At 42.6% G+C, this 21978-nt stretch overlaps 2 protein-coding genes and 1 long non-coding RNA gene across 6 annotated transcripts in view; 2 read left to right on the top strand and 1 right to left on the bottom strand.

Annotated features, from left to right (window-relative positions):
* Positions 1-21978, top strand: part of tmem129 (transmembrane protein 129, E3 ubiquitin protein ligase) — a 207998-nt gene that overhangs the window by 44292 nt on the left and 141728 nt on the right. The window lies entirely within an intron of this gene.
* Positions 1-21978, top strand: part of LOC127597905 (uncharacterized) — a 126678-nt gene that overhangs the window by 17753 nt on the left and 86947 nt on the right. The gene's annotated exons all lie outside the window — the stretch shown is intronic.
* LOC127596497 (storkhead-box protein 2-like) overlaps positions 1-21978 on the bottom strand; it is a 148639-nt gene that overhangs the window by 48445 nt on the left and 78216 nt on the right. Inside the window, exon 1 of one of the 4 annotated variants that reach the window (XM_052059069.1) lies at positions 19637-21059. The exons of 2 other annotated variants lie outside the window; for them this stretch is intronic. In XM_052059069.1, coding sequence (XP_051915029.1) covers positions 19637-19844 — 208 coding nt within the window. In that variant the 5' untranslated portion in view covers positions 19845-21059. Of the gene's footprint in view, positions 1-3107; positions 3350-19636; positions 21060-21978 lie in introns of those variants that run through there. One more of the 4 variants, XM_052059078.1, reaches the window with a different exon arrangement.

The following is a 21978-nucleotide window of genomic DNA, read 5'->3' as shown; positions in this document are numbered from 1 at the left end:
TCTTTGCTTTCTATCGTTTTTCTGCGCTGCAGAAACTTCCGTGTGACCGCAAGTGGGGCTGCACCGGTGCTATGCCGGAGTTAACATGCTCAGCGGCTTTGTACGTGTGACCGCTCCACAAAATTTGCTCTGGTGTAAAATATATCGCAACAAAATACATTGGTGCAGCACCGGAGCAAATGTGTGCCATGTGAACACCCCTAAAGCCCATTCATTCACTTCCATCTGGGACACTTGCTTTGAAGATACAACCAATTTATGAACAAGATCCCAGGAGTCCATACGAATATTTCAAACAGTATCTACTGTACACCAAATAAGATCTTCAATTTGAAGACTGACAACACAAATATTTATGTATTACTAAGTGGGCCAACAAATGTTATACCAACAACTTCAGGAGAACCCCAAAAGTTCTTCATCTGGCCATGGGAGTGATAGAAAAGATGCCAAGAGTCTTCATATACTGAGAAGCTCGGGTGGTGTTTTTCGGAAATACCATGCCCTCTGACATATTTTTCAAGCTAAGGTCACATTTGCATTGGGTCAACAAGATGACTTTCACACTTATGTGGGATTAGAGTCAAAATCAGTCAAATAAATAAATAGTGTTGGTCTGAAGGGTTTAAACTTGTGAAATATATGTAAATGGGTCTTGGCAGCTGTGAACAAGTGGTTCTTGTCACCGTGGAGACCCCGGTTCAAGACCATCTGACCCCAACACTTCCCAGACACACAGCTGCGGTGTGGTTGAGCAAGACACTGATATCCTGAATTGCTCCCCGGTCACACAAGTGTGTGCCGCCAACAGTGTGTGCTTACTGAGCCCCACTAATGTAATGGGTGGAACACAGAGGTCAACTTTTGTGTATGTGTCAAACAAAGATGATTTGATTTGTTCTACATCGGGTTGCATTTTTCCCATTAAAGACAATTGGATACGCATCTCGATACATGGTGGACCATATGATTCAAGTACGGAACTTTTGTGGAGCGATTTAATTTGGTCCGAATGAGTGGTCGGTTGAATCAAAATCAACTGTCGGATTCACAAAAGTTTTTAATTCTATATGATAAGGTACCACTGTATACGTTTCAAAGAAACAATTCTCATCATCAGGCCACCTTGCTACTGGGATGCTTCTCATGTGGGAGGGTATTTCCCCCCCTGGAAAATCCTGTCAGTGATGTTACGTTTGACATTTGTATATGCTACAAAATGAGGAATATGGATTCTGGTTTCGTGGTAATTCATCTTTGTCACTTCCTGGATTTCACCTATGCGTAATATTCTAAGTTAGGCAGTGGTAAGTTTCAACTCATGGGACCCCCAAGCTAATTTAGGATAGCCCACGAGTTAGATCCCATGTATGGACCTCCACCAAGGGTGGGGGTTAAAAATAAGGACAGGCACAGTGGTAAGAAAGAAGAGGGGCAGGAGTCTAATTACCCACAGCACATTCAGAACTAGTTTTGCCAACAAGCTGGATACGTTTAGTAGTGTGACCAAAGGGAGTCGTCTACTCTGGAGGCATGAATGTGATGGGCAAGCCAGACAGTCTTGTGAATCTCCCTTGCTACAATGCCCATCGAATTTCATTTACAAAGTGCCAAGTGGGGCCCCTTGATGGACATGGGAGACCTACAATGAAGGTCCAATGTGCTGAGTCGGACAAAAAAAAACAAAAAACATTTGACCAAAATTGCATAGCTTTCAGTCACGATTGGAGACAGATTTTGTGTTTGGTGTCAAAATTATCAAGCCGTGTTTGATGTGAATCATTTGAGTTTCTGTAGTAGAATCTAAAAAGACAACATTGTCAGGTAGCTGAGAGCTGATAAAGACATTCCTCAAACTTCACGACAGTATTGTGTATTATTAAGGGAGATGGTTCTCATATTTAATATTAAAATGCATTTGGTCATTAACGAATATAAGCATTGGTTCTATTGATGTATGCATGCTGGTATTGAAATTCACAGAAAATGGGCGGAAGGATTGATGGAATTTAAGTCAGATTTTATTCTTGACGTAAAAAATTGTAATAATTATTACTGCAATACAGGTTGTGTGTGTTTACAATCCAGCCCTTGAGAGTTAGTGCTTAAACATTTTTGTGGCCCTCAAAAGCTTCAAAGCTGCCTAACCCTGCTGTGGGTAGTAAACAAACAATGGCACCAACTTCCAATTGAAAAGCTTCTTCTACTGTTACCCGGTTTTCTATTGCTGCAATTTACCATCACATCATTGCACCTCTCTTTGTATATGCCCCCCCACAAAAAAAAAGAAAAATTGGACAGACCATTTTATTCCAGGCAGTGCTCACATGATCACCAATGCTACCAAACATCAGAACTGTAGTCAACCAACTGTTGTTTAACAGTTGCGTGTGTACTGTATTTGTTTCCCCTGGTTTTTAATCAGCATTTCCAATGCCTCATCCAGTACAAGCACCGAGCTGCAGATAAAGAAGAGCCATTTTGGCAGAGCAGCTGTTAGCCTGCAGCCCTGCGGACTCCGTTTTTACTACGCCACCCCCCCACTCCACTAAAAAACGGAGAGTGAGATGGAGAGACAGGGCTTGTCGGAAAAAGTGGGATATGGAGGAAAATAACACGCAAAGCCAGGTGAGAAGAGGAAAACTAAGTAGTGAACACGAGGGCAATTCTGTGAGACAAAACAGGGAGAATAAAGAACGATAAAAGCAGGATGGGGGTGAGCATTGATCGTCCATGTCTCTCTCACTGCAGTGGTAGTAAACAATCGGCCGGCCTCCTTTGTCCACACGACTAAACCACACCCCCTCCTTTTGTCATGCTCTGCCTCCACCTCTCTCCCTCTCTCCCCATTCATTTACATCATTACCCATCTAGCAATTTGCCCTACTTCGTCCCCCCGCAACATGTAATACATATATGTGTGGGCATGATCGATCCTTCTGTCACTCCAATTGGCCTTTCTCCATCTCACTCGCTCTGCTCAGCTGTGATGCTTCGCTCTGCTCACAATGCTAACTAGCAGCTGCAGCTAAAAAGATAACTAATAATAAGGACAGTGCCGCGAAAAAATAAAATCAGCCAGACATGCCCAGAAGGCAGATTCATACCTTGGTTAATCGTGTTCCACTCTACGTCAAAAATAGACTCCGATTTAAAAGCAGTTGCTCCTGACGCTTGCACAGGTCTCTTTCTCTCACATAGACACACACTGGCTCATGCCTCGCTCCGTCAGGCACGCACGTACACACTCTACTCCTCCCCCGGCCCCAGCAAACACACACTAGCTTGTTACGTCTTTCACTGTTCTCACAGGCACACACACTCTCTCTCCTGGTCCCCTCCCCTCACCCCCCAACACACACGCACACTCGCGCGAGCATTCAGTCAAGGTCTACCCACAATCCTCTGCGCCACACAAAGACAAGGGGGTGTGACCAATCACATACTGCCTCATTCTGCATCTGCGTCGCCCACCCCTGCAATTCCCCCCACCCACTGTGTAATGCTCACTGACACACAAGCTTGTGGGCGGGCTGCTGAGAAGGTTGCCATGACAATGCATCCCAAATTGCTCTTTCTTACCATCGCTCATATGTTCACACATGCAGTCAGACGCACAATCAGTATTTTCCCTTTTTTTAGAACTCTGAAGCATGTGCTCTAATGTGGTAAGAGAAAAAGCTCCATCGCAGCCAGTGTTGCGGCACTGCAGCTGGGTTCTGGTGTGACCCAGTTTGAGGACTCTGACGACTGGATGTAGGACACGCATATAAATACACAAAATTCTTGTGGGGCTTTGAAACAGTTGCATAATAAATGGTTAATTTATAAATATTAACTTTATTCCACTCTGTTTAGAACGGTCCATTATTTGACATAACTGGTGCAAAAAGATTCGCTGATGGTGTAGTTGTACACCCCCCTCACTTGTGTGCGGACAGCATGGGACCGGTTCCCACTCAGTGACGGTATGAATGTGGGTGTGTATGGTTGTTCGTCTCTATATGTGCTCTGTGACAGACTGGCAAAAAGTTCAAGGGTTATTTCACCTTTCGCCCAAAGTCACTTGGGATAGGCTCCAGCAATTTCCGTGACCCTCTTCAGGATAAGTGGTGTTGCAAATGGATAGATGGATGAATGGATGGATGGTGCAAAAAGACAACTAAAAAGCTAAGTAATTATGCACCTCTGCAGAGGTGATCCTGTTTGCTAATCCCAGGTACAAAATGTACAGTTCAAACTCAAGGTTTTGTGCAACTTGTTCAAAATCTAAATTGTACTCCGAGACATTAGACTCTAAGGTTTCATGTTAATAATTATTTTGATGGGCGGCCCGGTAGTCCACTGGTTAGCATGTCGACTTCACAGTGCTCCGGCCTCCCTGTGTGGAGTTTGCATGTTCTCCCCGGGCCTGCGTGGGTTTGCTCCGGGTACTCCGGATTCCTCCCACAATCCAAAAACATGCATGGTAGGCTGATTGAACACGCTAAATTGTCCCTAGGTGTCAGTGTGAGTGTGCATGGTTGTTCGTCTCTGTGTGCCCTGCGATTGGCTGGCAACCGGTTTAGAGTGTCCCCCGCCTACTGCCCCAAAGACGGCTGGGATAGGCTCCAACCCCCCCGCCCCCCGCAACCTTAAGCGGTTCAGAAAATGAATGAATTATTTAGATTTTGATTGAAATCATGATTAATAAATATTATTCACCGATTGAAAATGTTATTGATTCAACAACCAAAATGTAACTTTAAATATACCATGAAAGGACAACTACAAAATTAATTTGGAACAAAGTATAATAATATGTCAAAATAAAAAAACTAAAAAAGAACAATAAATACCAGATGTTCCTGCTTGCGTGTAAATTGGCTTCTTATGGGCAGTGTGGTGCTATGCATGCATGGAGTACACCCTAATGTTGAGATAAGAAAAGAAGAAAGTTGCCATTAAACAAAGTTATTCTAAGTCATTTTTCAAAAAGAATATCTGCCCTATAGCATGTCTGTGTGTGTTACTCAACTCAACTGTATTTATAGAGCACTTTCAGACAGCCATCGCTGCATACAAAGTGCTGTACATGGAGCAACTACAGCGTTTGAGTGTGAAAATCCATTATTTGAAGGAATATCACTCCCAAAAACCAACACAAGTTTTCTATTCCATGTAAATTGGATTTCACATTGATTGCTAGCATTAGCACGAGCACTGTTTCTAAAGCAAAGTCTGTCTTGTATTTAAATTAACGTGAGTTTTGTATTTTCACTGTCAAACGCCAAACCGTATTAAAAGGCGCAGTGTCAGTTATGCGTGATATTTCTGCATTTAATACATACACAAGACGCACTGCATAATTGGACGCAGGCATGGTAAAATGTATGATAGTTAAAAAAAAAAATACAAGAGCATGCATCCACGCAAGCGTACGTTTTTAAAATTTGAGTTTGGTGGTACTTTATTTAAGTGTTTAACAATGTACTCACATTATTTTTAGATCAATTCTCATCACTAAATCCATCAAAGTCCTTATCTTCTTGATCTAAAATGAACAGCTGGGCAAGTTCTCCATTAAACACGGCAGGTTCCCTCTCATTGTAAGAATCTGTTCCGTTGCTGTGCGGCTCTTCAGAAATGATGCCGGCTTTTTCGAAAACTCAAACAATAGTGCAAGCAGACAAGTTAGTCCAGGCATCCACAATCTATTCACAAATTGTCACGTAATTCGCCCGGTGCTGCCTTCCAGTCTCTACTTTGAACGCTCCGTTTACACAGAGGTCCAGCAGTTGGACTACTCCGCCGGAAGTTGCTGCACCACGGTAGTCCTTGCCCAGATAGATAATTGCCATTATTTCATAAAACCAAAGCACCAAAACAGACCTCCTTGAACATTTTCTATTTTCATTTCTTCTGCTAGCGTTTTTGCCCTCAATTGAATGGTGACTGTAGAGACCCTTCTCCCGTGAATCCATTGCTCGAGTTGGTCTTCCACCTTGGGCCACCGCGGCGTGTTTCTGCAGAAACTCAGCTTCATCTTCTTGACATGGCAAAGCTTTTTCTCCTGCTTCCTCCACTTCGAAATATTTATTGATTTATTTTAAATTCTCTCATAGCTGCTCAATTGCCATGTTCCTCCACGTAACTGATCATTTGAAGTTTGAACTGTGTCTTGTAGGCTCTTCGATGTTATTTTCCGGGGTCCGTACTTTTGCCCAATGCATTATATCCACCTACTCATGGGCGTGTGTTTAGCATCCTATATGAAGCCTACCCTTCCCTATTAACGTCCGCTCCCGTCCTCAGTTCGGTCTGCCTTTCCTCTATATAAACAACGTGTCTGCATAACATCAGATAGTCAAGCGGAGCACTCATCGAAGTCACATAGACACATTCACAGATTTTGGAACTCTATGAATGGAGTAGCCACCCTGTCAATTTTGGAGAAAATGTAAGATTTTAATGTAAGTGTGCCCTGCTGTCGTGAACAGTAAATTCCAACTTGGTGTCATTAAGCAGCTGAAACGGATGAGGAACACAACACAACTGCACAAGCAACACGGTTCATTCCGGGTGCTTTCACAACATAGGAATATTATAATAAATACATCATAATGTTTTTATGAGCATGAGAAGCCAAACTCAAAATCATGATTACATTTTGATGTATTGCCCAGCTTGAGTTTCAACTTGATATGGTTTGTCTTGTATTTTTCCATTCTTTAATAACAGGCCAGGACATGGTCAGAAGAATATGAGGAAACCCTATCCAATCATTCACCAGCCGTCTCTTCTCCTGCGCCACACGATTTATGGCTGCACCAGTAGTACATGACGTGCAGCCATCATTGAACTGCGCTTGTGTCAGCAGCGGCTGCCATTTGTCTCGGTTGGCCAGCAAAAATGTTTTGCGAGGCCCTCGCAACTCCATGGGGTCCAGCGTTGCGGCTGTGGACCTGAGTGGCCTCGACAAGCCTCATGCTGTAGGCATCTTGACCGTCCAACAGGTTGGGACTGCTTTTGACTAGCCTGCAGAAACACTTGCTTTTGTACCTGTCTCAGGGGCCTACTTCCGCCAAAACAGTTTTGGACAATTTTAGGCAATTTAGTGGTCTGGTGGCCATCCTTTATGAGGAGTTTACTGGGCATACTGTGCTGTTGGGAGTGAGCAAGGAAGCCCACATCTGGGAGCAATTGGTCATCAGCTCATAGTCTTAAACTCTGTGCCCACAAACCTGTTAGACGCCAGATAATTCGTAGGACTTCAGGACGAGATTAAGGACACTCTTCCAAAAACCCAGACAAATTCAGCAATTAACGATGTTAACTCGTTGTCATTTAAAAAATGTATCTCTTGAAAGTGTCTGAAAACTGGTTAGTGCATCAAAACAGACAACTTGCGTGCTTGACCTGCTTCCTGGTAATCTCGTAAAAGATCTGTTTATGATTTTAAGACCATCCATCTTGTATATTATTCACTGATCACTCTCCTAGCAGTTTTCAAGACTGCTGTTTTTCGACCCCTTCTTAAGCAACCAAACCTCAACCCAGAGCGTTTCTGTAACTATAGGCCTGTTTCAAATCGCCCATTCATTGCGAAAATTCTTGAAAAAGTCAGAGTGCAACAGCTTAATGAATACATGTCCGTTAACAATCGATTAGAACCTTTTTTTTAAAAGGGTTTAAGGGCCACCGTTCTACTGAAATGGCCCTTGCTAAAGTGACCAATGATCTTCTCCTAGCTATGGACTCTGACACCTCATCAACTCAACTGTATTTATAGAGCACTTTAAAAACAGCCATCGCTGTATACAAAGTGCTTTACATGGAGCAACTATCATATTTACAACATTAAAGCAATATTATTGTTGCTTGATTTTAGCACTTCCCTTGACACCATCAATCATTACATACTATTAGAACGGCTCAGAACACGTGTTGGTATTTCAGGTTCAGCACTTTCCTGGTTTACCAGTAGTTCTTACCTCTCAGAGAGGACACAGTTTGTAATTAATTGCACTCGGACTTTTGAGTTTTATAACGTTACATGTAGAGTCCCACAGGGATCGGTACTTGGCCCTTTCTTGGTGACATCAAAAGTAAAAATAACACTAGTTTTCACTGTAATGCTTCTCATACCCAACTATGTATCACGTTAGAAATAACTAACTCTTCACAAAATTCGACATGAATATTTTGCTGTATGACCTGAGTCGTATTATTAACATAAATGCATCCAATTCACCAATTCAAAATAGTATGATAGTCTAATCGCAAGGAATGCCAACCTGTTTGAAACAGGAGACACTTCTTAGGCACCAATTAATACGAAGGGCAAAAGGCACATCTGAAACAACGCATTTGCACAAATTCCCTTAAATGATGTTACTATAAATAACTAATGACATTCATGAATGAAGAAATAAGCAAATATGTTGATCATGTTAATGACTTTCTCACATTAATTAACAATGTAAGGACCAGAAAAATTTCAATATGCACCACAATTTCTAGAAACCGCGTTTCCATTTTCAAATGAAACGCGAAACTCTCATCAAATTCATATTTACTCTCAATATAAATCTATATATATATTGCGCGTCGTCCCGCACGCGGTCTGTCCTTCCGTCTGGCCCTTTTCAAAACGTACCTACTTCACCGCGCCGCCACTGCGCCGCTCAGGCAGTGGCTCACTACGATCGCGCGGGCATCTTAGCGAAAAAATGTTGTCTACCCACAAGCATTACAATGAAATTGTTAGTTATTTAGTAGAGCTAAACATCTCTTTATTTTCGCGATAAGCAATGAAGATGAACAAAAAGTTGAACCAAGCAACAACACTTTTGTGGGCCGAAGGCCCACCTTACCAGCCTTCCGCAGGAACTAGCTGATGAGCCACCCGGAGGGCGGCGAACCAGCTAGTATAATATATATCTTAAAGGCAGCATGCTGGTTGGCTGGTTAGCACGACCGCATCACAATGCAGTGATGCAGGGTTCGATTCCTGCTCTGGCTTTCTGTTTGGAGTTTAAGTTCTCACTTTGACTGTGTGGGTTTTGTCCGGGTACTCTGGTTTTCTCCCACAAAAAAAAAAAAAACACACGCATGGCAAGTTAATAGAACACTCTAAATTGCCATGAGGTCTGATTGTGAGTGTGAATTGTTGTTTGTCTATGTGTGTCCTATGATTGGCTGGCAACCAGTGTCCCCCACCTACTACCCGAAGACAGCTGGGATAGGCTCCAGCCTCCCCACAACCCTTGTGAGACTTATCGTGAGGATAAGTGGGTCAGAAAATGGATGGATGGATGAATTTTGCAAACATGAGGGTATGGATATACTTTAGAGCGGGGGGGGGTCAAACTCATTTTTTGTTGCACGGCTTCCCTCAGAGGGCCGGTGCAAAATCTCAACGTTATTTATTACCCATGACAATTTGACATTTCAGTAAAGATTTCAGCAAGAATCATGATAGTTGACACACACACACACGATTTGCTCCCGCGGGCCACATAAAATGATGTGGGGGGCCGGATCTGGCCCCCGGGCCTTGACTTTGACACATGGGCTTTTGAGTTTACACTTCTTGCGCACACTCTGACAGTGAGAGCCCCACTGCCACCTACTGTAGTTGATGTACAATTTTTTAAAGCAGGCTCCCTGGGCGCCCCTCCTGGGATCACACCTTACCCAAAGTGGGACCTGCCTCCTTATTTGAGAAGGACTAGTATACTGTAACCAGGAAGTGCAGAGAGTACTGAACAAGCCCATTTGAGCAATGTGCCGCTATGTATCTTACACAAAAATAAACAACAAAGCTGCAGGTACCCTGTGCAGGTGATTGAAGTAAAGAAGCAACCCCACTGAAAAGTGATGAGTGTCAAAAAGGATAATTAAGGAGATAAATGTTAATTTCTTAATCTCATCAAATCAGATTATGCTTCCGTGTGCGCGTGTGTTCAGCTCCATTTGCTGCCACCCCCGAGCTGGGCAATCTAAACCAGGCCAGGGCTCATGCTTTAATCTGATTGGTCAATGTTCTTTTAGAGGTGTATGCGTGTGCATACTCGTGTATGTCCGTGTTCATGAATGTGTGTGCGTGTGCCAGAGTATACAGCATGTGTGTACTATTCACCACACTGCCAATGACCACATATCTTGTGAGTATTTTGCGGAAAAAAAAAACACAACTGCAAAAATGTAGTACAATACATTTCCAAAGCCAATGGCAGTTGCTTATGTGGATAATGTTTAATAGGGCAACAAAAGCAACCTGTTGTTCTCCTATGTAGGTCTGTGTCTAAATCTACATGTATATGTGTGTGTGTTTATCTATAATATTTGTGCTGAGAATGTCCTGTCTTGTAAAAAATGTTGACTGGCCTCAAGAAAATCATAGATAGACTGTATACTACAGTCATTTGAGTGTGTCTCTTTGTGCTGATCTAGTACTGAGTTATGTTAGCATCTCATGCCAACGGGTATCAAACGAATCAACTGGCAGCCATATTATATATATATTAATTATTAGATTATTTTGTCAATAGCCTACTTTCCGCGTAAAGAACGCCTATGTTTGGACTCCTGAATGGAGCAGAATAGTGCGTCTCATTTACGTCAGTGGTGAGTGTGTCAATGTAGGTTTTGAAACTGGAGCAGAACAACTGAGTGTGCGCCCTTCCACTACTGCAACAGTAAGCGAAGTGGGAATTGTGTGGTGTGTGTGTGTGTGTGTGTGTGGATTAAACCTGTGTGCAAATGAAGGAATGAGTATCAAAATGTAATGTGTGCGCGTTGCGTCATCGTGTGCGCGTTGCGTCACTGTGTGCACTAAGAGGGTCATAGCAGTGCGCAATTGCTCAACCGCACAACTTTGCGCAGGCATGTCCAGCTCCGGGCCTGGAAGGTCGCTGTCCTGCCTGTTTTCTATCTCTCCCGGCTGCAACACACCCAATTCAAATACAATACAATACAATACAATACATGCTGATTTATATAGCGCTTTCACAACAACGGCAGCTGTAACAAAGCGCTTAACAAAACAGTTAACAAAATAAAATAATAAACACAACACATAACAAAAAACATGGACAGTCGTGCAGTCCTAACCACTTTTCCGTCACACGCTTTGTTGTTTGAAGCAGTTTGAGATGAAAGAGGAGAGAATCAAAGTGTCCTTTAACCAGTGGATCAGAGACGCCATACTCAAAATGTGCACACGTCGGATACAAGCTAAGTTTCAAAGTCCACAAAAAGCTGTAGCATCCATTGACAAAAATGATCAGCTCATCAGCTAGCTCTGAAGCAGCATCGGAACGATCCTAATTCTTCAGGTCGGCAGTTTAGCGCCGGCTCACAAGAACGTTTTTTTCTTTTTTGTCCGCTGAAAACTGTCCTCAGTTTTCAAAACGTCCTCTTACGTGCTTGTAATGGTGGCACAAATCTATATCCGTTGTATAGCCCCTGCCTGCTTCCTTCAGAATGCTTTCCAATTCAGTATAGGGGTTTTGTTCTTCTTTTTTCTAACATATTATCTATTGATTATCTATTGATATTGATCACGTGTCTATCATGATACATACTGATATTGATTTATCCCCCTGCCCTGATTCCTGTGAAACAGTAACAAAAAGTTAGAGAGTGCTCTTTTGGTTTGGTGTAGATTTGGGGTTGGCAAAATGAGCCATTCTCAGCTACAAAAATCTTTGTTTATAAATCTTTATTTAAAAAAAAGTATTATCACCAGACTACATTTGGTGATGCAGACTCCAGTGCCTGGTTCGTGTTCTCAGAAACACCCTTAAAAATCACACTTCTGGAATCATTTTTCTCCAAACATCAACAATTATTCTTGCATAAATGTGGCCTCACTTTATTTTCCATCAAACTGTAATATCAATAGAGGCACCGTAATATTATGCGGTCCAGAACGTGCATCCCCACATGGTTATACATAAGCAATGTTGTGCTTCATTGTAAAGCATAACAATAATGGGATCTCAGTTGTAAACAAAGCTTCAATGTTGAATATTTGGGAACAGAAAAGAGTTGTATTTGGATGTTGGACATTTGTGTGTAGAAACCGGGCAAAAGTAAGAGCACAATGTAGAGCTTATCTGCCTTGTTTGTCTCCGTACAATACATGCTTTGTTACATCCGTAAGACTGCGCATACATGCACAAGTCAGCTGTTTAATACTCCCAATCCAGATAATACCTCAACAGCCCATAACGAAGCTATTCGATTAAGTTGGTTAGAATTAACAGTCACCATTTATTAGCCGTTTATGAGGAATAGTCCATGTAAATGTATTAACAGCAAAAGTAATTTTCATTTGTCAGAATGAAGCAGTGAGCAAAAGTTCAAACATAATTTTACAATACAAAGCCATAGACTGAATCAGCAGTTGTCAAGTGGTAGATTCTTACAAAATAGGACAAGTCACAGGACACGCGGTTATTCCGCTCAGTCAAGCACTGTACAAATACAAGAGAAGATACTATCAAAGTGTGTAAGCCTGGTAGAATAAGAGCCAACAGCTTCATGATACATTGAGTTTCTCCTGTTGAGAGCTGCTGGTCCTCATCCAGATCATCATAAAACAGCCATTCAACTGTTACTATGAGACCAGTGGAAGCTCCGTGAGCATGCTGATGCTTTCATCACAATATTAAAATGGGTCATCGTACATTCAAAACTTCAGACTCATTTGCCTTACCAGGATAAATAAAGGTTCAGTTAATATTCTTCCATACTCGCAACACATACCTCACAAAAAGAAAACAACAACAAAAATTGAAGCTCAGACTAACCTACTATTTGGGGACTTCAGTCAAGGAATTATTCATTCGTTCACTTTCCGAACCACTTTATCCTCTAGGCGGGGGGACACCCTGAACCGGTTGCCAGCCAATCGCAGGGCACACAGAAATGAACAACCATTCACACTCACACTCACACCTAGGGACAATTAGGATTGTTCAATCAGCCTGCCATGCATCTTTTTTGGAATGTGGGAGGACACCGGAGGACCCGGAGAAAACCCACGCAGGCCCGGGGAGAACATGCAAACTCCACACAGGGAGGCCGCAGCTGGAATTGAACCCGGTACCTACCTCTGCACTGTGAAGTCAACGTGCTAACAACTTGACTCCGCCGGTCAAGGAATTAAATAGATAAATACATTTAAGAAAAATGAAACAGTGGCTTTCAATTGGAGCCATACACACGTATTCCTTTCACACAGCAAGTGTAGATACTGAAATGAAATATTACAGACTTAGCCATACCCATCACTGAAGTTGGATGCATAATTAGCTGCGTCAACACCTGATGGGAGGAGCCAAAAGACCAGATGAATTCATCTTGAGCTTGATTGATGAAAGCCAAATTAAACAAATTAGGATAAATATCTTGGCTTGCTTTCATTTTGGAAAGATAATCAAATGAGTGACGTGCTGAACACACCACAGTTGGGTTGTCACAACATGCCAAGAGATGTGCCACGGATCCAGATGATGTTCCTTTTTCTGGAACAGGGGATTATATAGAAAACAGAAACAGACATCGCCTGATTATTATGCTGTCAAAAGCTTTGAAAAACAATGTATCAAGTCCAATGGTTTCTTCTAAACATGACTGAAGAGGAGTGCTGGAGAGCTCTGTGGTCAGATGAGACAAAAACTGAATTGTGTGACTAAACAATATCAGCTGTGACACATGGAAATGGTGGCATCGTGGTTTTTGTCTGAACCTTCTAACCTTGCGGCAGTGTTTAAATTTCGACTTAAGACTTATTTTTTCACTCTTACACTTAGTCAAACTACATGTACATGTTTTACGACTGCTTCTTCTGTCTCCTGCAACTCCTGCCTTGGAGAGGGGAACAGGTGACGATGACCGAATCTACTGCTGCTGCTGTATGGATTCTGAAACCACCAACCAAGACAAGATCTGACGTGGGCCACGTTCAGAGTTGTGGCTATGGAGAATTCTGCATCAAACAACCAAGACGGGTTTTGGCGAGAACCCACTTCTCCGAAGGCATCTTCCTGCGGCGCTTCATATTATGAAATGCACTCTCAAGCTATTCTAGTTAACGTTGTACAGCACCACATTATGTGTGAAACCTTTTCTATTCTGCATCCATTGTAGCCTGGTCCTGAAAGAAAGAAGCGAGGTAGGTTTTGTAATGATCTGAGCAAATCGGATTTGCTTGTTCGACTAGCGATGCCTGTCCACAGCGCACAGAGTACACACAGAGCATGCGCAGCCATTAGGCAGTCGTACAAGAGTCTATGAGTTGTACACATGGTGATTGCTTTCTTCCTCAGACCAAGACGGTAGTCCAAATAAAGAACCTCTAATCTTTCCATGAGTTGCATTATTAAATGGACCCGATCGCACAAAGCGACACGGGTTTTAGCTACCCAACTCATAGAACGAAGTCTTGGTTTGCTTAATTTGAGTTTCAGAGGGCAGACCTGATGGACTTTGTCCATATGAGTCCATGAAGCAGAGGTACCGCGGTGCTAATTAGCATCAGGATGTGATAGACTCTAGGCTTCTGTCTAGTCTGCAAAACCTCTATGCCGCAGGCAAGGGGGAGCTTCTCACCGTTTAAGCCACAAATCCAGATGATGCGGATAACAATGTTGCTTTTGCGCATATCCAACCACGATTCAACGCTCTACGCGCATCTTGGTAGCCGGGATTTCAATTACGGTTTGAGGTTGATTGAGCCATGACTGATTCTTGGAACTGCCATGGCTGGAGTCCTTTTTCAACAACAACAACAACAACAACAGCATGTTGCTAAATTGACCAACAGAGAAGGTAACGTACTGTATCAGTGATTTGATAAAGTACCATATACCTACCATCGCTCGTTAGAATGTATTGTAATGCCCCTGCAAGTGATCAAAATGAATTATTGAATTAAAGGTAATAAAACAAGTCATGAGCACATTCCTTCAAAAGCTTGCAATGGCCACAACACGCGCCAAGTAACTGAACACGTTAAATGCTAACCAGTTCGCCACTCTCATCCATTGATGCCCACGTCACTCACGAAGCCAAGCGATACGATTAAAATCGATACTGTGCAAAAACAATGAGAGAATTCACATTTATCAGCCACGTACAAAGACATGGGGGGGTTCAACCCCCCAAAAATTGCACCCAGTGCCAAAAATAAACAGTAGTATACAGCGATCGGACAATTTCTGCAGAAAGGTACCTGATTGGCTTATGTTGACCAATGTCTTTCATTGCCAATCACAAAAGACAATCACCCGCAGCTCCTACTTTACAGGAAGGGTGCACAATACACCGATCGCAATAGACCAGTACCTCGTGCACTGGTCCCAAGTCGATAGCAAGGAGTGTTGAGGGAAAGGAACCCCCCCCCCCCAAAAAAAACCAAAACATTTGTGTGTGTGTGTGTGTGCACTCTTAGCATTCTTTAAGCCTCACTTTCACAAAAAGCATTTAAAGAATAAAATAAAAAAAAAAAGCAGGGCACCTTTAACCTATGGTGGCATGTGACCTGCAACACCGGAGGTTGTTAGCGGTCAGTAGGGCTGCAATTGCAGCTTGCGATCACAGCTGTTGCGCTATATATTTTATTGATCTTATTATTCTCATCCAAACTTTGCTTTTTGTACAGTGATTTCCTTTTCACAAACCCACAAACTCCTGTGTCTACTTTATTTTTCTGTTTCGTTCATTTTAGTGGCTATTATGGCTGTTGCTCATCATGGCATGCGTGTTTAAGGGCATGTTGGTTAATCGAAAAGTAGATCTTCGGTCAAAAAAGGTTGGGGATTTAGAGCCTTGAGACCAGCCTGTGTGCAGTGTAAAACTAACGACGGTATGCTTAAAATAATTTTAGCCCTAAGTATTAGTCAAAAGATGATTGGCCAAGTTTACTTCACATTTGGCCTTTAAACGAGGGTCAGCACACACCTGCCACCATTTCAAGGGCCTGATTAACCCCTCACAAATCAAGGAGAGGACACTTCGTTTGGGATTGATGACAAAGAGACTTTTTTGTAAGTATGATTTAAAGTGGGAGTCAATAAAACAAATTCTTTCCAAAATATGTTCTATGCTCATTCTCAATATCCTGGCCCCACTCAAAACCCGAACTGTCTCCTTCAACCAAACAGCACCCTGGTTTACCCCTACCCTCAGAAAACTTAAATCAAAAGGCCGTCAACTTGAAAGATTATATAGAAAAACTGGACTCGCCATTCATAAAGAAATGTACACTACCCACTTTCTCCATTACAAGGACTCAATATCCAAAGCCAAATCAACCTTCTACTCTGGATTAATCAGTTCCAATGAAGGCAACCCCAGATCACTCTTTTCACTCATTTCTAAACTCACTAAACCTGCTGACACTCTTCCCTCACATCTCTATTCCACTGATTTTTGTAATACTCTGGCCTCATTTTTTACATCCAAAATCCAACTTATCCACCAGCAACTCACCCCTTCAGCTGCTCCTAACCCTCCTTCTCCATTCTCCCCGGTTCCTACCCACCTATTCTCTGCATTTACATCCCCATCTGTCCACCAAGTCTCCATCTTAATCCAGAAGTCCAAATCCTCTACTTGTCAACTTGACCCTCTCCCTACTGTTTTAGTCAAAGCTTCTATCCCGGCCCTCTCCCCTCTCATCACTAACATTATTCAAACTTCCCTCTCTACTGGCATTGTACCATCTCATCTCAAAACTGCTGCTGTCACTCCCATACTGAAGAAACCTGGCTCTGATCCCTGCGACTTGAACAACTTTCGTCCCATATCAAACCTTCCGTTCATCTCCAAACTTCTAGAGAAAACAGTAGCTGCTCAACTTCACACCCATCTTTCCTCCAATAAGCTCTACGAACAATTTCAATCTGGCTTCCGTCCCCTCCATAGTACCGAAACTGCCCTCCTCAAAATATGCAATGACCTTCTTCTCTCTGCTGACTCCGGTTCACTCGCCATCCTCCTCCTGCTTGACCTCAGTGCAGCCTTTGACACCATCTCTCACTCCATCCTCCTCGACAGACTCTCCTCCATTGGCATCACCAGCATCCCCCTCTCCTGGTTCCGCTCCTATCTTTCTGACCGCACCCAGTTTATCCAGCTCAAACGTTTTAGATCTCACCCCTTTCCCCTCACTTCAGGTGTTCCTCGGGGTTCTGTCCTTGGCCCATTGCTATTTCTAATCTATCTTCTTCCCCTTGGTAATATCTTCAGGAAACATCACATTCATTTTCATTGCTACGCGGATGACACCCAGCTCTACATCTCTACCAAACCTAATACCATACTTCCACCATCCTCCCTAACCAACTGCCTGCAGGAATTAAAATCTTGGTTCACCTCAAATTTCCTCAAACTGAATAGCAATAAAACTGAATTCCTCCTTATAGGCACTAAATCCAATCTAAACAAAATAAACAACTTCTCCATTCCCTTCGAAAGCTCTTCCATCTCCCCCTCCCCTCAGGTCAAGAGTCTGGGTGTCATCCTTGATAGCACCCTCTCCTTCACCTCACATATCAACCACATCACTCGTTCTGCATATTATCATCTTCGAAACATCCACCGGCTCCGCTCTTCTCTCACTCCTCAGTCCACTGCTATACTTGTACACACCCTCGTCACCTCGTGACTCGATTACTGTAATTCCCTTCTGTTTGGTCTCCCTCAAAAAACCCTCCATAAGCTTCAGCTGGTCCAAAATTCAGCCGCCCGCATTATCACACTCACGCCATACATAAACCATATTACACCTGTCCTTCAACATCTCCACTGGCTCCCCATTTTACACCGCATTCAATATAAAATCCTGCTCCTCACATTCAAATCCATTCATGACCGAGCCCCTCCATACCTATCTGACCTCATCCATATTCCTACGTCTGTCCGCTCTCTTCATTCCTCCTCTCTGTCCCCCCTGCTCGCCTCGTCACCATGGGAAATAGAGCCTTCAGTCGCTCTGCTCCCCAGCTATGGAACTCACTCCCCGCTGACCTTCGTAATACAGCCTCATTAACACATTTCAAATCCCGCCTCAAAACACATCTGTTTCGACAAGCCTATTCACTCAGACCATAAAGCCATTATTTTATTTATTTATTTTTGTTGTATTTTTTCTTATCTTATTTGATGTCGTTTTTAACATTGTACTCGTGATTTTAACTGCTTGTTGTAAGGTGTCCTTGAGTTTCTAGAAAGGCGCCCACAAATAAAATGTATTATTATTATTATTATTATTATTATTATTATTATTATGCTCTGCACTCCACTACTATGATTCATATTGTGGAATATGAATTAAGCAGCAAAATCCACACGTTTTTATTCATTTCGGGGGGCAGCCATTTTACCACTTGATGTCTAAAAATGATGTCATAGTGCCTAAGGGCTCAGCTTCTGAACGTCATCACATCCCCAAAGTCAGAAAAAAAGAGCCCTGAACGTGAGTGATATAAATTTCAGTTGACGGCAAGAGTTGCAAAATGGCTATCCCTTGAGATTGATAAAAATGGGTGGATTTGGCTCATTAATTCATATTCCACAAGGAAATATTACTGTGTTCAGATGAGTGGGGCATAGAACATATTGATTTGACTTCCCCTTTAAGAAAAAGGATGCAGCAAAAAGGACACTTTTTTATCCAGTGTAAATAAATGGGCACATTTGAGCACCACTTGAGGTCAATGTGTGCACGTGCCTGACATTTGTTGATGGACATGTTAATCATAAAGAACCTTCTATCAAATAACATTCTTCCAGTATTTTGAAACATGTACACGACCAATTCTCACTAAACAGTGGAGAAAAGATGAATATATTACGACTTAAATAGATTACAATTTTTTTTGCAGGGAAAATAATTGGCACAAACAATATTTCAGTATTAAAGGGGGTCTTGCTCATACGGTGCCATTCAAATTAGGGCTTCCACTACACACATGCGCTGATTGACTGAGTTGGAATGACGAGCTTTGCTGGCAATTGTGTTAGCTTCTGGACATACAGTGTGTCCTTTTAAGTTTCTTTTTGGAATTGGACAGTGCCTTCACCGGAAGGTATAAGTAGACTGTGAGGACTTGATAGCGCAGGGCAATTCCCAAAATGTAGAAAGCTTTGTTACCAACCCAAACAAAAATAATGCCTGCACTGCACGTGTACAGTATGTTAATGAGTTGATAATCCAGAACAGATTTGAATCCAAAAACTTGAATAAACGATGGGATCATTGATAGAATTCTTCCATCCATTTTCTGATCCGCTTTATCCTTACAAGTATATAAATTTTTGGATTTCATCCATGCACACATGCAGGTGCTCATTTTTACCCAGAGCTGCAAGTACAAAGGGACAAATACACCAAATGGAACCAGACAGACTCGCGATAAGCTGTCAAACGTGCTGGATTGTATCCATGGCAACAACTCTCATCAGCTAACTATGGAGCAGTAATACTCAGTTCTCCTCAAGGTACCTGTTTTTTGATATTGCTAACAATACTCCTTTGTAAAAATCAAATAAAAAACTAATCCCAAATAAAGAGAGTCCATGACTTTTAAGAAGTTCTGTCAAATCAAAAACAACCTCTCTGTTGACGTGTGCACAGTACCTGTGAAAAAGTAAGCAGGTGGACTCTGACACGCGTACTGTGCAGGATAGTGGCTCCTTTTCCTGTGTTTGTGGATTCTGTAGTCCTTTTCACTCCGAGAGCGTTGGCTCCTGGAAGGCTCCGAACTGGCTGCCTGTGACCGTAGCCGCTCTGACAGTTCAGAGCTGGGCCAAACGCGCCTCAGTGTGCTGCTGTGTGTCTTCTTCATCCTCACCAAATTGGGTGGCAGACAACAAACAGGTGATAATTTGATCTACAAGGCCGAGTCAAAAAAAATAAAATAAAATAAATAAAAAAAGCAAGCTGAATCTTGGAGCCAGGGAAAAGACTCAAGGCTACCTGGCTGCAGCTTATCACGTGAATTCCATTCTGCAAAACCAGTAGTTCAAGTCAATGAATGAAAATCAAACCACCACCATTTTGTGACCAAAAAAGAATAACATTCATAGACATGTCGCTGATGAAATGACCAAAATAATCCTCAGATTTGATTCAGAAAGGCACCCAGCAGCGGGTCCATCCACAGTCGCTGTGCCTCCTAAATAAGACTGATAGTCCAGAGAAACAAAGTCGGTTTTAGATTTGCGCGATCAATTCGCAATCAGCAGGACGACATCCAGGGGTATAACACTGTTGGAATGGGTCAAAGGAGATCTCTGGGAAGGGGATCCGTTGTATTACCCAAAAAACAGCCTGTGCAGCCAAGCGAAGGAAAAAAGGAAGGAGGGAGGGCGCGTGAATACAAAAGAAAGCAAGTGGAGGGAGGAGAGCGAACAACAAAATATCCATGAGAAAAAAACAGATATGTTCCTCTCTCCAACATCTATCCATCCCCATTGGTGCGGGAGTTCGTTGACAAACAATGCTGTTACCCGCTGGGTAGAAAACCGTATCATATGTGACACTACAAGGGGTGATGAGCGTCTTGAAGACAGCAACAACAACAAAAAGCAGTAGAATTAATCAGCGTTGGGTGGTAAATCCTGAACATGGCGAAAACTGTCTCCGCTTCTCTTTGTCTTCTCTTTTCAACCCTTCACCTCGCTCTCCAGCTCTCTCTCGTCTACTCTCTCTGCCTGTGTTCAATGTTGTGGGAGAAAAGGGCGGAGAGGAGGTGCAGGCAGGGGGGCAAAGAGAGGGGGGAGTAGGATTCCTGTGAGCCCACCCCCTTATTTTCCCCCTTACAAAAACTGGAGGCTTCTGCCCATTCATAGAAAACACACAAAAGCTGAATTGATGAGTTTGTGCACAAGTGTGCATGCGTGTGTGTGTGTGTGTGTGTGTGTGTGTGTGTCTAAAGTCTTAATGGGTAGAATTCACGATTCCACCAGCCAGCCGATCAGCAAGACTCACAGTGTGACTGCATGTTGACCAAATGCTGCAACCCACACAGCAACACGGGCAAGAGGCAGTTTGTGTCTGCCACCATCCTGGCGCATGTGCTTTGCATCACTACCAACATTGTACTGCATATGACTCAAAGTTGTCAGCTGCATGCATGTCAGTGAGACAATGCAAAATTTTAAGGATATTTGATGACCACTTGTGTTGAATGTCGTAATTGATGATGAAGCTTGTGACAGCTGAAGCGGAGGCCCCTCAAGAACTGTTGCCGACATTCGCAACAACCTCCACAGGCCAAGGATCTGGAATTAAGGTACAGTATCACAATCCACTGCTTACAGAAGACTTCCTGAACAAAAAGCACAAAGGCTACACCACAAGCTGAAAAACCCTCAGTAGTAAGAAGAAAAAGCACCAAGCATTGTGGACTGACAAGATAAGATATCCTTTATTCGTCCCACACTGGGGAAATTTACAATGATGAGACGCAGATTAACATTATCTAAATGATACAAGGTTTTAAGCTTTGTGAACCTAAAACCAAGGTACTTACCAACCATGACTTTTGGTAGTCGTTGCCAATCTGCGGACCATTTGGTACCGGGCCGCATAGAGACACTAAAAAATATATATACAGTAATCCCTCGTTTATGGCGGTTAATGGGGACCAAACCCCCCGCGATAAACGAAAATCCGGGAAGTAGCGTCCAATTAACATAAACAAGTAAAAATATATATACATACATACGAATAAAGGATATCTTATGTATATATATTTTTTAAGTCCGCAAACGGTCCGCGAGAAGCTGAAAAATAACAGCGAGTCACATAGAGCAACATATACAGTACTGTACTCCATGTATATGTTTAAAAAAAAATCTTTTTTTTTAAATGTTTGAAAAAATCTGCGATGCACTGAACCCGCGATAAACGAACCGCGAAGTAGCGAGGGTTCACTGTAATCTTTTTCATTTTTATTTATTTAGTCACCTGCAGTA

Source organism: Hippocampus zosterae, chromosome 1 (assembly GCF_025434085.1).
Source record: "Hippocampus zosterae strain Florida chromosome 1, ASM2543408v3, whole genome shotgun sequence".
Lineage (NCBI taxonomy): Eukaryota > Metazoa > Chordata > Actinopteri > Syngnathiformes > Syngnathidae > Hippocampus > Hippocampus zosterae.
The sequence above is the reverse complement of the archived record's forward strand: the minus strand, read 5'-3'. Positions and strand labels throughout refer to the sequence as shown.